Here is a 16,831-nt window from a genome sequence, read left to right as displayed (position 1 = left end):
ATACTTATTTTTTTTAATTTAGTTTTGAATTATAGCACGTATTCTGAAGTTCTTGAGATTTTAAATGACCAGAAAAATGTATAATGAATTACTCAGCAACTCTATTGTGTCTAATGGATGTAGAAATAAATACTAACAAATAATCCACTAAAGCATATATGATAATAAAACTTTGCTGTGGAAGATTAACATGGGAATTCCTCTGAAGATTAGCAGATCTGTGTATAGGCAGTCCTCGACTTACAACCATTTGTTTAGTGACTGTTCAAAGTTACAATGGCACTGAAAAAATGACTTATGACCATTTTTCATACTTATGACTGTTGTAGCATTCCCATGGTTACACAATCAAAATTTGGACATTTGAAAGACTTGTATTTATGATGGTTGCAGTGTCCCGGGGTCATGTGATCGCCTTTTGCGATCTTCTGACAAGCAAAGTCAGTGGGGAAGCCAGATTCACGTAACAACCATGTTATTAACAACTGCAGTGATTCACTTAACAATTGTGGCAAGAAAGGTCATAAAATGGGGCAAAACTCACTTACCAACTGTCTTGCTTAGCAATGGAAATTTTGGACTCACTTGTGATCATAAGTCGAGAGGAAAATGGGTGAGCTATTATAGCAAACTCATTAGGAAAATGAAGTAATAGTTTCAATCAATAAGTTAATATATTTTGTTTAGATCCAATAAGATTAGAAAGTTGATCAACAGTCTTTTGGACAAATTTGAGTTTTGAAGAGGGAAATAAGGAAGGTGGTTGCATAAAAGCATATCAGGAGAACTTTCGAGATATAACAAAGGAAACTCTGCTGAATTGTATCAGAGAACAAGATAGTCCAGGACTTCTTTGTATGAATGAACAAAAGTCACAGAATGTGATGTGCTGGGAAATAAATGCAGAGAGATAAAGTGTGGCGTTCTAATCGTAAAGAGAAAAAGATTATTAGGATCTAGAGGAGGAGAGAATGTCCCTGAATAGATTTAAGGAGCCAAGTCATATAATAAGAGCTATGGAAGTAATTGATAATTTAGACAAACGACTGGATGAATGTGAGTAGATGGATGATGTCTTAACAAAAGAACTCAAGAAAGAAATCCCACTCTTCTGACATGACTTTCCTAACAGTGATGAAAATCCCCCCCTTTCCAAGGATATGTGACAAATTCTCCATTCTAACCTTCCCTACAAGGACAAAAATCACCCACTGCAATGTTGAAACTTACTGATATTATGTCTAGCTTAAGGCAACGAGGTTTATTAAGCTTTCTGATAATTTACGATAGGAGTGCTAATCTAGATATAACAGCAGAACTTTGTACACTCCATACATATTTAGAAATATACTAGTTGTCTTGAATGGAACAAGTGTCCTAAAATTAAATTTAATCCTATGATTTCCAAAACTGAGAAATTAATGGCCTTGGGCACACAGATTTTGTTTAACATATTTTGCATCAGATTCAGAAACCATGAATTCCAAAAGGTTGTAATACTTCACAATTTGTTACTTATAATGTTTTAATTGAAAGTGAAAGAAGCAATGTGTGGTGTATAGTATTGTCTCTAAACCAATAAACATACAATAAACTGAATTTTTCAGATGCATACATTTTCAAGGACTTGTTCAAGTATCTGCTGCTTAACGTGGCTTTAGTCAACTGAGGCTTTCACTAAATGCATTTTAGCAATATTGTATGGCTAAATCATACATATCTGTGCCACGTGCAACATTCCCTGCTGACCATAACCAGAATCCTGGATAATTTGGGCCCATTTTGTACAATATGCCACAAACGTAATCAAAGCTCAGTTTTACATCAAGCATGCTTATACTACAACAATACTATATGCAAACTGCGATCTTCGCTGTAGAGAACAGCTTATAATCTAATATAGTGGTTCCTACATCCCCCCGCAACTCGGCGACACTCACACCCGGATGAGTTTACAAGATCTCAAAATCATTAATGAAGGCGCGGACTCGGGTCACGTGCAAACATCTCTGACAGGTCGATCTTTCATTTGCCATCGGTCCACCATACCTCAACTTCGTGACGCAAATGCGATGCGCAGGTCAGAACGTCGCGTCGTGTAGGCAGTGCCATTTTTGATAGCGGCGCGTTGCTGGGCGTCGCCATCTTGTCTGTGGCTCGGCGTGGGGGGCGCCATCTTGTGCCCTTTGGATGAATGAACAGCGACGCGAAAGAGTGAGTCCATCCGGTTTGCTCGCGGCTTCGTTCTTCAGCGTGGCCGACCATGGGGCTCCACCTCGTCCACCTCTTGCTCCTTCTCTGCCTGGGCAGGGCCCTGGCAGCTCCCGAGCTGATCAATGAAGACGTAAAGCGGACCGTGGACCTCGGGACACACCTGGCCAAAGTGACGGCCGAGATTAGCCTGGCCAACTCCGCGGGGAGCTCGGCATCTGCCACGTCGTTCCTCCTGGCTTTGGACCCCGGCTTGGAGAGCCACCTGGCCTACCTGGGGGCGCAGGTGAGCAACCGCTGGGCCGTCAAGCTCTCGGCCTGCTTCTTCTGGCGCTCTTGAGCCCGGATGGCGCCCTCCTCCCCCCCGCCGCCCCTTCCCAAGTCTGTTACTTTTGTGATCGGGCTTTTCGCTTTCACGTTGTCCGTTTTTACGCGAATCTGTGCCTTTGGGGCCCTCTTCCTTATTTTCTTTTTCTGCTCCTCCGCTTTCTTCCCCAGCATTACTCGGGTATTACGTTTCCTCTCCAACCCTTCCTAATTCCAGTTTTTGGTGGCAAGGAGCGGTCTGGCCGGTTAAGTCCTTAAATCGGCGGTTGTTATGGTGATTGGGCTAATGCTTCGGCTGAATAGTTGGAATACGGAGATACCGAGCGGCGATCGTGTTATAAACCAGAAATTCGTGTTAGCCAGAGTGCTTTGGATAACATCTTTAATCGTCTTTGTCCAGTTTATGTTGGTTTTGGGAAGTTTGTTTTTAACACATGGTATCAGAAAGGCACCCAAATGGAGAGAGCAGGGTACAGCATGGCAGAACTATGGACAAAATCCACCCATGTTCTGGATATAGTGAAACGCCAGAATCTTCTAAGCTGTTTGTAAACTGAGAACCCAAAACAATGAACCTATGATTTCATTGAAATCTTAATTATATTGCATCCAAAATTGCTCTTGAGATGCCGTTTGGACTTTTGCACAGCATGCCAGTTCAAATAATAATGCCTTTCGGGGGCCAGATTCACCACTTTTCTTTGCTTCCTGTTAGTCCTGTGCGTTGATTCTCTTCCAGAGCGCTGCTGTAGTAAAAGCCTGGTGAGTACTACTGACACGTAAGCATAGACTATTTCCGAGAGCCGTGAGCAGTAATGTAAATCAGGGAGGCGTGGCCTTTCAAAGCCTGTCCGTGTCTCTTCAGCTTAATATTGAGGCATCCTGCCTAATTCTGGTGAAGGAAAAGTTGGTTTGGGAACTCTTGAGATCCTTGAGACAAGTCACTAAACACTTTGTTGCTGGTATTTATATGTTAATGAAAAGTTTTGACAGAAGCTTCATCTTGAAAAAAACTACAAATACTATTTTGCATTGGTTCTAAATGATTTTATTGTGCAAGTTAGTGTGATTTTAAAAATTAAAATGAGCCGGAAAGGCCAGATTAAACTAATTGAACTAGAGGGGAAAGTACTGTAATTGTTTGAACAAGGGCATTTATTAATGCCAGTATGAGACTGAGCTTGAGGTCTGGGGCTGTGGCAACAAGTCTTCGTTTTTAGTCCATTAAAAAGATAGGTTTGTGATTTTACAGTTCTGTTCCTTGAGTTCAGTGTGAATTTATAATTATAGGAGTTAGGTAGAATGTATATCTTCTGCTAATTCCTATCTGCTGGATCATTTTTGAAATTGGCCTGTGTTATTAAATAAGTTGAACAAACTCAGAAAAGTAGCCCTTCATTATTTGCATAGTTCTTGGACAAACAGTATTTTCTAACTGGCATTTCTGATAACGTGGCTCTACTTTTGAGTAGAATATTGTAAAATGATTTTTTAATGAGAATCACTTTTGTGACTCTCCCTCTATATGACTGGCATGTGATGAGGGAATTTGAATGTTGCAATTCAAAACCCCTGGGAGGGGATACTAAATTACTTATTCTCATGGAGAGTTTTTCTTCTACAATCAACTCTGCCTTGAGAGTAAAATGAAGTTTGCATAATTCACTTTTTTTTGTAAATTTTAAGAGCCTATTATTATTGTTGTTGTTGTTGTCGTCGTCATCATCATCATCATCATCAATAAAAGGAAAATGTATTTTTGGACTTCAACAAAGTCAGCTCAGCCTATTCTCAGTTATTCAGGGAGCTCTTTCACAAGAATTCTAGTAGGATAGGTTTGAAATGAAAACCTGTGCCATAGGTCTCTACTATTACTGTTTTAAAATTAGGTACCTGAATGCTGTTTTATTTATTTATTGACAGTGAGTGCATAGATGCAACCAACCATTATTTACTTAGTAGAAACTTCGGTGAAGTTGAAGAAGGAAAGAATATGTATTTTTTGTAAGCAATATTGTTGCTACCTTTTACAAAATTCTAATTAGAAAGGAAACATCACTTATTTTTCCATAGATAGTTTGCTAGAGAAAGAGAAGGTTTTTTTAAAATTTCTATTGGATTTTTGTGGGAAATAGTTATGTATGTCTTACTGGTTTTCTACAATTCTTTTATTTATTAACGCTAATGTTTATGTATTCTAAAATAGGAGTACAATCCATTTGACACATATTTGTCAATTTCTGATGGGTGGATGTTTCAGGTTTTAAGAGTTATGAGTATTTTTTTAGTAACAATCTTTAATTATTAGCACATGCCTCAAATTAAAATGTGTTTTTGGTATACTCTTTGATCTTTCTTGGCAAATAACATAGATTTTTTTAATCTAATGAATTTTATTGTCTTGTTTGGGAACTGTCAATGGCGACACTGACCAACATTTTATATAATTTTTTTGAACAGGTAAAAGCTGAAGAAGAAGAGGAGAATACCCTGGAGGTGAAGGAGACAAAAGTAAAAGGTAAAAGGTAAGTTTTGCCATGGGAAATAAGGGCTGGTATTTCTACTTCACCTTTTTAAGAGTACTTTTTAAAATGTAATCTTCAATGAGACTTCAAAAAAATGTCAGGTGTTTAATTAGACTGTATAAATAGGCTGATACCTCAGATTCAATTTTTATAATTGGTTCTCTTTTGACTTCTTGTACTATTTTTAGGAAAAAAGATAATGCGCTAAAAAAAAGTTTCCTAAAGTTGTACGGCATATGATTCACAGAAATGCACTCTGGTTAATATGTTCTTTATTTCACATTATTGTATTAGCAATGAATACACTGCATTTTTAAAAAATATGTTTATTGCTTTAAAACCATAAGAGCTAACCATTGAATTTTAGCAACGGAAATTGCCCAGTCCCATGATTGATCAAGATTCCTGATAGCAGTAAGCTAATTTAGAAGCAAAGAACGCAGAAGTGGTCTGACTGATTTTCTACTTTTTTCCCTTCTTTTTAGTGGCAAATTCTTCACTGTGAAATTGCCGAGTCCTTTGCCTCCAGGTGGAAAAATTCGTTTATCTATTGAAACAGTTTTCACACATGTCCTGCAACCCTACCCCACACACATCTCTCAGGCAGAGAAGCAGTTTGTGGTTTTTGAAGGTAATCATTATTTCTACTCTCCATATGTAACCAAGACCCAGACAACTCGTGTGAAACTGGCCTCAAGAAACATTGAAAACTACACCAAGTTAGGCAATCCCAGCCGCTCAGAGGATATGATTGAATATGGACCTTTCAAGGATGTACCCCCATACAGTGAGGTAAACTTTTACTTGTAAGATACAGATAAAGTAAACTTGAATTGGTCATTGATTGCTATGTGTATAATGTAAAAAAGTGACAAAGAGTTGAATAAAACTAAAAAAAGCAATCTTGTATTTAATAACTTAGCTGGTCTCTGTAGTATTAAAGAAGTCTGCGTGGGTAAATAAAACAAAATCTTTGCAGGTGACTTGCTAGATGGTGGCAGGCTATAATGCTCTTTCTGTAGTGCATTTGTAAAAACTGGAACCTTTTATGATCAGTCATAAAGCAAGTACAGATAGTCCTCTGCTTACATCCATTTGTTCAGCCAGAATTCAAAGTTATGATGGTGCTGTAAAAAATGGATGGACAAGCATCCCTGAAGTTCTAGCCATTGCAGCAGTCACGTGATTGTACTCTCTTGCCTGGCTTGTGATTCCAATGTCACAGGGAGCTGCAGTCACATGATCCCCATTTGCAACCTTCCCTGCAAGTCATTCCGGTAAGTCGCTCCTGCTCACTGCACATCTGCTGCTTTCGTAGAGCATCCCAAGCCCTCCCAGCCTCCCATTGTATGTTTGTGCTCCTTACCTAGGTTTTCCACCTCTTCTTGCTTAATAGCCTATATGTCTTGGGGTTACAACAGCAACTAGGACTATTGGAATTGCTGTCACTACACAATTCACTAAGCTATTTGTTCATAATGACATTGCACTTTAGGGTTCCTGAGCTACAAATATTATTTTGGTACATTGTGCTTTACGACTGCATTGTTTAGCGATGGTCCCAACTGCCATTATAAATCAAGGATGATCTGTAGTTGGCATTTATACATTGGTTACAGAGAAATGGAATATCCCTTTTCCAAGGCCTACATGGGAATGAACCCAAGTATATAAACAAAATGGCATATACAAAAGCCTGATAACCCATTGGCTCAGCCTTGTAAATAAATTCCCAAATCAATGGTCAAGTTTCTTTAAAAAAAAAAAAGACAGTTCTTTTGAATGCGAGAGGCAGTACACTCTCCCACAGGTAATTCTCAATGTGGGTATCAGAAATGTATTCCCTCTGCGGAGATACAATACCGTACCACATGAACAAGAATGAACCATGTTAGGGTCAGGAGTGGGAGAATTATTTTCATGAGTATATTCCCCTTTCTCTCCCTCCCCCCCCCCAATCCCAAAGACTAATGGATTGGTAATCAGGTCCAGAGCTTTTATTTGCTAAAATTAGGCTGAATACAACAAATTCTTACCCCTGAATTCACTGATTCTTGACAGATCAAGCAGACAGGTTTTAAGTTCAGGCTGAGCTGCAAAGAATTGGGGAAAATGATACATTCATGAACATCTAAGAATGGTTTTTAATATCTAGCATGCAAAAGGCTGTGATCTATGTCAAAAACTAAAATCCAGTTTATGCTGCCTTTGAGATTTTATGGAAAACTGGCGTTTTTCATGAAATAGCTGTAATGCTAATAAACCTTAAACCCAGGATGTAGTTTAAAAAAAATATCAGTGTGACTTTACTAGCTGGTCACGTAAGTGAAATGGCTACTGCTGCAAATAAATACTCAATTTCTCTGTTATATTTGTCTTTTTCTCAGGACAGCCTTAAGATACATTATGAAAACAACAATCCCTTCCTGACTATCACCAGCATGATACGTGTCATTGAAGTTTCTCACTGGGGTAATATTGCAGTTGAAGAAACTGTTGACTTAAGACATACAGGAGCTGTGCTCAGAGGACCTTTCTCCAGATATGACTATCAAAGACAGCCAGACAGTGGAATATCTTCCGTGAAATCATTTAAGGTTTTTCGTTATTTCTTTTATTTCTTGTTTTATTGCTTTGTTTTAAGCAATAGGATCGTATTGTGAAAATGAGTCACAATGAAGTAGCCACGAATGAGCCAACTACTGAAGGAAGAAAGAGGAGAACATTTGGAACAAATAGTACTTCTCTGTTTTGAGAACATGAAGTGTTACCAAGAATGTTTTCTTGTTTTCATCTCCTTTTTAAGTCCTGATTCTATCTCCTCCATGATGCAGTATGCTAAAACAGAAAGTTTTAAGCCAACATAGTATCAGACCATTACTTATTAACTAGTAGTTAATATTACTTTAAAGCTATTAAAACTTGTAGTTAATAAGTAATATGCTACTTACGAATTACTATTATTTTTTTCTGCAGCTCACTTGTGGCATCCATCTGAATCTCATTCTCTTAATTCATTTATTTGAAACATGATTTTGTAAATAAATTTTATTTATTTGTAGGTAAATCTCATTTAACAGTGCTTAGAATATAATTTTTGACTGTTTAGGGGGAATTTAAAAAAAAAAATAAGACTAGATCAGGGAAATGAAACAGCTTTGTTAGCACAAAAGTGCAGAGGTGAGTAGGAGTAGATTCCAGAGCAGATTAACATGTATGGAGGAAGATATATTTACTTTAATGATTTGTAAAGGGACGCTTCATATATATTCTTGGGAATTCTGAAGGACCCCTTTCAAAAGATTGGCAAAACTTTCCTATATTATTTTTATTGCTTGTGGCTGATTAATACCAGCTGTAACTATATCTGGATGGAGATAGCTTGGCTACATTTTATCTGTACTGTGCAAGTGTCCCTTGTAAACAATTGTTAGTATGTGATACATAGAACTTCATTTTTAAAAAATGGAAACGGCAAGTTTTAAAAATTAAGCCATAAGATTTCATTGAATTGACATTTTGATCATGCTGTGCTTTACTGATGACACTATTTCACAATTGGTATATGTGTCCAGTTTATGATTTATAATGGATATATTGGATGTGCAGCTAATAAGCAGGCTAGTTTGATTGCTCAACAGTGAGACACTGGTGAAACGGGCATAGTAGCTCCTGCATTTTCTATGTCGCATGAGAAAAGTACATTTTCCCTTGTCCTTACCACTTTCTACAGAGGGACAGTCGAGAGCACCCTGGCATTACAGTCTGGTTTGGAAGCATCACTGCTTCAGACAGGAAGGTGGTGCAGAGAGTGGTGAGGATGGCAGAAAAGATTATTGGTAGTTCACTTCCTTCTGTCCAGGACATAGCATATAACCGATGCTTGAGCAGGGTCCACAGGATTGTCTGGGATGCTACACATCTTCTTCACATTTTCCTTATTACCTTCTGGGAGGAGGCTTCGTGGTATCCCCTTAGAAAAGTGTTCCGGGGCTGTTTGATATATGGTGCGCATGGCCAGTTCCTCAAATGGGAAAACATACAAGGCCAGTCTTTCTTGCTCTTAACCTATTACAGATTTTTCTGTGATGGTACTCCAATTGTGGAAGAATCTCCCCGGGTAGACTCATTTGATGGCTTCTTGGCATCATCTGATAAAGATTTTTTCTTTCTTTCAGGCTTTTAAAGTTCTCTTAAACTTCACAATATTTTATTTTAATTTAATCTGAATTATTGGTCTTATGTGTCTTAGAAGAAAAATACATGCTGCACTTGAGTTGTTTCTGATTATGCCAATAATAATAATAATAATAATAATAATAATAATAATAATAATAATAAAAACAACAACAACAACAACAACAACAAACAACATTATTATTAATAATAATAAGAATATTATTATTAATAATAAGAATATTATTATTATTAACAACAACAACAACAACAAAACAACAACAACAATAATAATAATAAATAATAATAATAATAATAATAATAATAATAATAATAATAATAATAATAATAATAATAATAATAATGAAAATAAAAGTTGGAAGGGACCTTGGAGGTCATCTAGTCCAACCACCTGCTCAGGCAGGAAACCTTATACCATTTCAGACAAATGGCTGTCCAGTCTCTTCTTAAAAACTTCCAGTGTTGGAGCATTCACCGCTTCTGGAGGCAGGTTGTTCCACTGGTTAATTGTTCTAACTGTCAGGAAGTTTCTCCTTAGTTCTAGGTTGCTTCTCTCCTTGATTAGTTTCCATCCGTTGCTTCTTGTCCTGCCTTCATGCGCTTTGGAGAATAGCTTGACTCCCTCTTCCTTGTGGCAACTCCTTTGATAGTTCATACTGAGTTTAATCTGCAAGTTACTAATCAATATTTGATAGAGTTATATAAATATAATAGATTACATTTATTTTATAGTCTCTGTTTTTATGGGTCTTACTAAAACTGTCTTTTTGCAGACTATCCTTCCTGCTGCTGCTCAAGATGTGTACTACAGAGATGAAATTGGCAACATATCTACTAGTCATCTTCTTGTCCTGGATGACTCAGTGGAAATGGAGATTCGGCCTCGTTTCCCTTTGTTTGGTGGTTGGAAGACTCACTATATGATTGGCTACAACTTGCCCAGCTATGAGTATCTCTTTAATCTTGGTAAGCAACCATATCAGATTATTAGCCACTGGAAAATAGTTTATATACAATGAAACAGCCCAAGTATTTATGATCAGATAGGCACATTTGAGATTTTCAAGAATTTGGGTTGTTTTCTTGATTTTTGTTTTGCATATATATTTAAAAGGTTTGTCTTGAGTTTATTTTAATCATGGAAACAATGTCTGAAAACTAGCTGAAAACATTGCTTGCAGTCTTTTCAAAGCTTAATGTTCCATCTACTAAAGTTTTCATTTCTCCAATGTTTTATTTATTTGTTAAGAAAATTGGTACGGCTACCCAGTTCATTCAGGCTTAGAGAAGTAAAACACCGAATACAAAATCCATTAACCCTTACCTCTTTGGTGACAATAATCAAACCCCTTGATGGGCTCCACCCTGTGGAATCCAATCCCACTGGCAAAATCATATCTTAGGGGATTTTTAAGAAAGTATCAAGATGGAGGCACATCTTATTTCCATGGGAATGATGTTCCACAGGGAGGGAGCCACCACAGAGAAGGTCTTTCTTAGTCCCAGTAGATGGACATATTTAATAGAGGGAACCAGAATCACCCATTTTTTTCCTCTTGCACAATATACCCAGATTTCTTATGTTTTAGGAAGGGGAAGAGTTTATGTGTCCTCGACAGCTTATGTTGAATGCAGAATTGGCATATTTTATTGTGTGAATATCCTAGAATTTGTCATAGAATCTATCTACACATAATCGGTTCTAGTGGTGCTTAATGTCTTAATGTTAAACTGTTATGTTGATGTTTTATACAACTTAGATCTTTTCTGCTGCCATTATAAGAAAAGGAAACGTTTACAGTGCATGTTAATGTTTTTAAGGTGATCAGTATGCCCTGAAGATGAGGTTTATTGACCATGTTTTTGATGAGCAAGTTACAGACTCATTAACTGTAAAGATTATTCTTCCAGAGGGTGCCAAGTAAGTACAACATGTTTGATGATGTGTTGATCCATGATACTCTGTGCTGTTGGTTTGTCACTCATAAAATATAACTCCTGTGGTATGCATGTGCAGCATTTTTTAGCAATCAGTCTACTTTCAGCACATTACATGCAAGCTATGACTTACGTTAACCATCTAGCCTTAACTGTTACATATCTTTAGATTTTTTTCCCTAGAGTATCTCTGACATTTTTGCATCCTGTTCTCTGCAGAAATATTCATGTGGAGAGTCCATATGAAATCAGCCGGGCTCCTGATGAACTTCATTATACCTATCTTGATACATTTGGCCGTCCAGTGATTGTGGCACATAAGAGTAACCTAGTTGAACAACATATCCAAGATATTGTGGTAAAAACAAATTCTTTGCTTGGTTCATGTAAAGCATTAAAATAGTTTCTCATCCTTTGAGCCCAAATTGCTCTGAATTTAGTATTAAATTAAAATTGTCATGTCAACAACAGAAAAATTTTAGTGGATGATTAATTTAAAAAAAAAACTGTGATAGTATGGTTGTAAACCAGATAGGGAAATGTGTAATAAATTTTCCTTGTGTTTTACTACCTGTCTTTTTGCAGGTACACTATACCTTTAATAAAATCCTGATGTTGCAAGAACCTTTGCTAGTAGTTGGAGCATTCTACATCCTATTCTTTACGGTGATTCTGTATGTGAGGTTGGACTTCTCCATCACTAAGGTATCACAATATAGTTTTGAGAGAAGATGGAGGTCACTATTTCATAGGATAATTCATAGGGTATTAGAGTTTTTGCATTAATTTTGTTGTACTGGACCTGCTTTTTAATTTGCAAATTAGAAATTAGCATACAGGCTTTTAGATGTAAAGCTAATATTTAATTGTTTCTTAATATAGACAATTACTTGTCTAAACAAACCAAACTAATTAGCAAACATCTGTACTGCTGTAAAGGTTGATCTTTCATTTTTCAAAAGTCTGCTCAGATACAAAACAGCTGCCTACCTTGAAGCTGTGGTGATTCAAAAATGCTTTCAACTCTAGTTTTGTTAACTTTGACTCAGTTTTAACAAAACATTGAGCTCCTGCCTTATCAAGCACCCTAGAGATTCAACAGTCCCTCCTCCCCCCCTTTTAGGCTTCCAGAGAGCATGCAAAACTTGGCATTTCCCCCAAGTGCTGGAATAGGGTGAAGTCATAATGGGAGGAGAATGTGATAGAGATTGCATTGATGACATGGAATTGCAGCACCATATTTTTCTATTTTTCTCTCTCTTTTTTGGTTTTTTGTTTTCATTTTAATTGTATATATTGTTTTATTGTTGGGTCAGAGTTTGGTTTTAAGATGCACGGTTATACAGATATTTTAAATGAATAAATAAAACATGAAATGCAATATATGATGCTTCATCTTAAAGTTTTTTTTCCATGTAAAGCGTTGTTGTCTTGCAGGATCCAGCAGCAGAAGCTAGGATGAAAGTTGCTTGCATTACAGAGCAAGTTCTAACTGGAGTGAACAAGAGGTTGTGTCTCTACCGCCTTTTTGATGAAGCTGTGAATAAGTACAAGCAGTCACGCGATATTTCTGCCCTGAATAGTGGCAAAAAATCTCTGGAAGTTGAACATAAAGCCTTAACGAATGAAATAGCCTCATTGCAGTCCAAGTTGAAGATGGAAGGTTCCGATCTGTGTGACAAAGTAAGAGTCTGTTAATACCAAAATCCCATCATGCACCTTTTAGATTTGGAAATCCAGAGAAAAAGCTGAAATATCTCATTTTGACATAGCTTCATGCGTTGCCTTACTCAACATACATGCAGGTAGTCCTCAACTTACAAACACAACTGGAACCAGAACTTCCGTCTCTAAGCAAGGCTGTTGATAATTGAGTCAAGTCTGATTTTATGACCTGTTTTGCAGCAGTTATTAAGTAGATCATATGGTCATTAAGCGCAGCTGTCTTCCCTCATTGACATTGCTTGTTAGAAGCTGGCTGGGAGGGTTTGCAAATGGCCGGCCCTGGGATATTGCAACCATTGTGCATATAGGCCGATTGCCAAGTATCCAGATTTTGGTCACATGACCACACGGACACTGACTGTTGTAAGCGTGAGAAACAGTTGAGTCACTTTTTTCAGAACAGTCTAACAATCACTAAATACATGGTCCTAAATCTACAGTAGGACTATCTTTAGTTGACTAAGACACTTTGACTTGACTACCTCACTTAATTCTAGCAAGTCCTCCCCTCAGTAAAAGTTAACTGGATATTGCAGTACTGTAATGCCACCTGAACAATATCCAAGCCACTTCTCTTGCTGCATCATACCTTTTGGTTATCATTTCTTCAGCACCGTCAGTGTTAGAAATAAAAGATTTTCTATAAGCTACACACATAGTTAATAGGGAATTAAAGTAGTTAAGTCAACATGAAATGAAACGCAACAGCTTCAGTGGCCCTAGTGTCTGTTCAAAAAAAATGTATACTTTCTTCCATCAACTATGTATGTAAAATACATGTTAGGATTTCGTGCATTTAATGAAAAGGTCTGTAATGACAGCTTGTTGCCATAATGCACTTTTTGGTCAAAGTGGGAATGAATAAAGTCAGTCCTGCAGGCACTTCAAGCAACAGGAAAGGACAAAGTGTTGGCTCACTGCAATCAGCAATGGGAAGGTGAGCTTTGGGAGAATTTAAGGCTGCATGTTTTCTATCATTCAGAAAAGGAAACCTTAAGTAGCATTGCACATAATATAATAATTGAAAAACATATTTTTATAAAATGTATTTTTGTTTCCATTTTTTAAAGGAGTATTGCTTTTAAAATTGTGACACTCTTGCATTCCTAACATTCTGTCCCAAACTCCTTTAAGGTCAGCGAAATACAGAAACTGGATAGTCACGTCAAGGAGCTGGTTCTGAAATCATCTTTGGAGGCTGAGCGTCTGGTTGTTGGCAAACTTAAGAAGGATACGTACATTGAGAACGAAAAGATCCATTCCGGCAAGCGTCAGGAGTTGATCGGCAAAATTGACAACATTCTCGATGCACTATAAGTTAGGATTTCAAAATTGGGGTGATGTGAGGGAAGAATGCAAGGCAATTTGTATGGGTATACTGAGCCATACTAATTTAGAAAGTAAGAGAGCAGTAAATAAGTACGCCTGGTGTTTAACATGGGGGTGGGGAGGCTTTTTTTCCCTTGTAAACCTGAATTTGAGGTTTGTTATTTTGGGGCATGTTTGCATTGCTATGTGGAAGAGGTCTGATACTATGTTGGCTTAATAACAACTTTTGTCCTCCCATAAAGTTCCAAGTGTTAATTATTATGACTTCCGAGTCTGTTGTAAAGTCCCCGAATTACCAGTAGAGAAACATGCACACACAGGGCACTGAATATCTCAGAAGACAATAAATACAATTATTTTTTTCAAAGGTTTGATGTCAAATCTTTTTCTCTTCCCATTTTTAATTTGGGGATGTAACTACGGATAAATAATTCAAAAGGGGTTTTGTAATATTTGTTGCACAGATTGAGATTTTTTTACATCTGAATTTTCTGAGCCTCTCGAATTTATAGCATCAGGGCAAGTGAAGAGTTTAGATAAGATCAATTTGCTTATAAGCCTGTGCTTTTTCTCAGACAGTTGGTTTCTTTGAGAAAACAAAACTTAAATAAAGACATACGGATGTTTTACTTCTGGTTTTAAATTTCTTATTTGGGTATCTGGAAGTGTTTAGATTCTGGCACTGAACTGTAAATGTTATTTTCTTCTACTTTCCCTTATGTAAGAATTCCCAATTCTTGAGTTCCCAATTCTGTGTGGATATTATACTAAATAATACATGCCGAGGATATGTAAATAAGTTTCAGCTGAAGTGCAGATATTTTTGGCTTGTTTAAAATTATCTAAATTTTATTGTACGGCAGAATTTAAATGAAATACATATGGAACGGAAGCTGTTCTGTCTATGTTCTCTTGACCAAAGTATTTTGAAGTTTCTTTATAATGTCATACAACATAGAAAATGTGAAGATTAACCCAAAAATCAGCCTATTTCAGTTCCATGTAATAAAAATCCTTATGCCAATCAACAAAAGCCTGCAAACAGGCACAAACACAATACAGTAGCCGCCTTCCTCACAAGGCATTGAGAAGCATACAACTTCTGTTAGGGAATACATAATCATTTCTTCATTTAAAATATTTATATACTACTTCCTATTAAAAGAAATCTTGAAGTAATTTGACAAGTAGAAATTCACTGTTCATTGTAGTCGAACTGAAATTGTTCCTGAGAAGCACTTTGTAGGAAAATGTTATATATTCAGAATTTTCACCTCTTGAAAATATTCTTTGACAGATTAACTTGTCAAATGATTGGAATCCCATCTTGTACAGCAGATGGCACCATGGTAACCTCTGCATGAAGACAATATTTCATTTCATCAAATAGATGCACATCATTAATCAATTTCTTAACAAACTCCGATCCAGAAAAAGTTTTAGTTTACAAAAGAGTGCATAGTTTGTATCTTATTTCTTATTATACAACTGAACTGCAACACATAGCCTGATATGTATATATCAAATCAAATCAAAACTTTATTATGGTCAAAGACCAGCATAGCTATCTGATCTATATATAAGAATAATTGTGTAAAGCTGTCCTTCAACATGCTAAGGAATGCAAGGGTGGCTAATGCATGTGAAGTGTTAAACATGCGTAATGAATTTCATAGTCCATGCCACCTTAGTAGCATTGTAATCCTGATACAGAATGTCCTTCATTCATTTTTTAAAAACTTTCTCATTTCTAAATGAGATATAACTCTCAGTTATACACTCATTTTTTTTAAAAAAAAAAATGAATCTTGATACAGGGATTGAAAGCAAAATAAAAAGGAATAATCTTTTTGCCTCTTAACAATAAATGCATAATCAGGAGCCAAGGCACAACCACAAGCACCTATTAACAGAGCCATCTGATAGATTCTTCCACAAGTTCATATCTCCATACCTGGTGACATAGCCTAAACCAGGGGTCTTCAAACCTGGCCCTTTATGACTTGTGGACTTCAATTCCCAGAATTCCTCAGCCAGGCATGCTGTTTGAAGACCCCTGGCCTAAACTTAGAGCCCTTTCAAAAGGCCAATAGGGTTGAAGCTAACCTAAACTCTGGGGGGGGGAAGGATGTTCCAAACACAGTTGTCATGACTGAAAAATCTCTTCCTGGTCTTGTAAGATGATGCTCTTAATTGGTGGGTATTTTATTAATATTTGCAGTGTTCTTCAACAGAGATAGCATTAATCACCCTGCTATAGGAGAGCCTAGCAAAAGTATTTGCCATTGAGTTTGACTCCCAGGCAAGAATCAACACAAACAAGGACCTTAGAATACACTAATATCCTGTCAGATAGTTCTTGATTAGAGTATGACTGCAACCTAAAGTGTTAACCCATGATATTTTGATATTCATGGGCTCTCAGATGCTCATCGTCCTTTTGAATTAACCAACATGCTGGCTGAAACAGGTCCAGTCCTGCAGCTTTCCACAGAGGACACACACTGGTTCAAGAAGATGAAGTTTGAAGATGTTTTTTGCCAGTCAAAGAGTTCAAACAGCAAACCCTATTTTTGTGT

The 16,831-nt window shown here is 36.9% G+C and overlaps 1 protein-coding gene across 1 annotated transcript; it reads left to right on the top strand.

Annotated features, from left to right (window-relative positions):
- Positions 1–2,179: 2,179 nt before the first annotated feature.
- RPN1 (ribophorin I) lies at positions 2,180–14,882 on the top strand. The gene is made up of 10 exons (XM_015822100.1): positions 2,180–2,497; positions 4,999–5,063; positions 5,549–5,855; positions 7,451–7,660; positions 10,034–10,226; positions 11,082–11,181; positions 11,418–11,556; positions 11,784–11,903; positions 12,636–12,881; positions 14,058–14,882. The coding sequence occupies exons 1-10, from the start codon at positions 2,264–2,266 to the stop codon at positions 14,238–14,240; spliced, it is 1,797 nt and encodes a 598-aa protein (XP_015677586.1). The 5' UTR covers positions 2,180–2,263; the 3' UTR covers positions 14,241–14,882.
- The last annotated feature ends 1,949 nt before the right edge of the window (positions 14,883–16,831 follow it).

This window comes from Protobothrops mucrosquamatus, unplaced genomic scaffold, assembly GCF_001527695.2.
Source record: "Protobothrops mucrosquamatus isolate PMUCROS unplaced genomic scaffold, P.Mucros_1.0 scaffold_171, whole genome shotgun sequence".
NCBI lineage: Eukaryota > Metazoa > Chordata > Lepidosauria > Squamata > Viperidae > Protobothrops > Protobothrops mucrosquamatus.
This window is presented reverse-complemented; position numbering and strand designations above follow the sequence as displayed.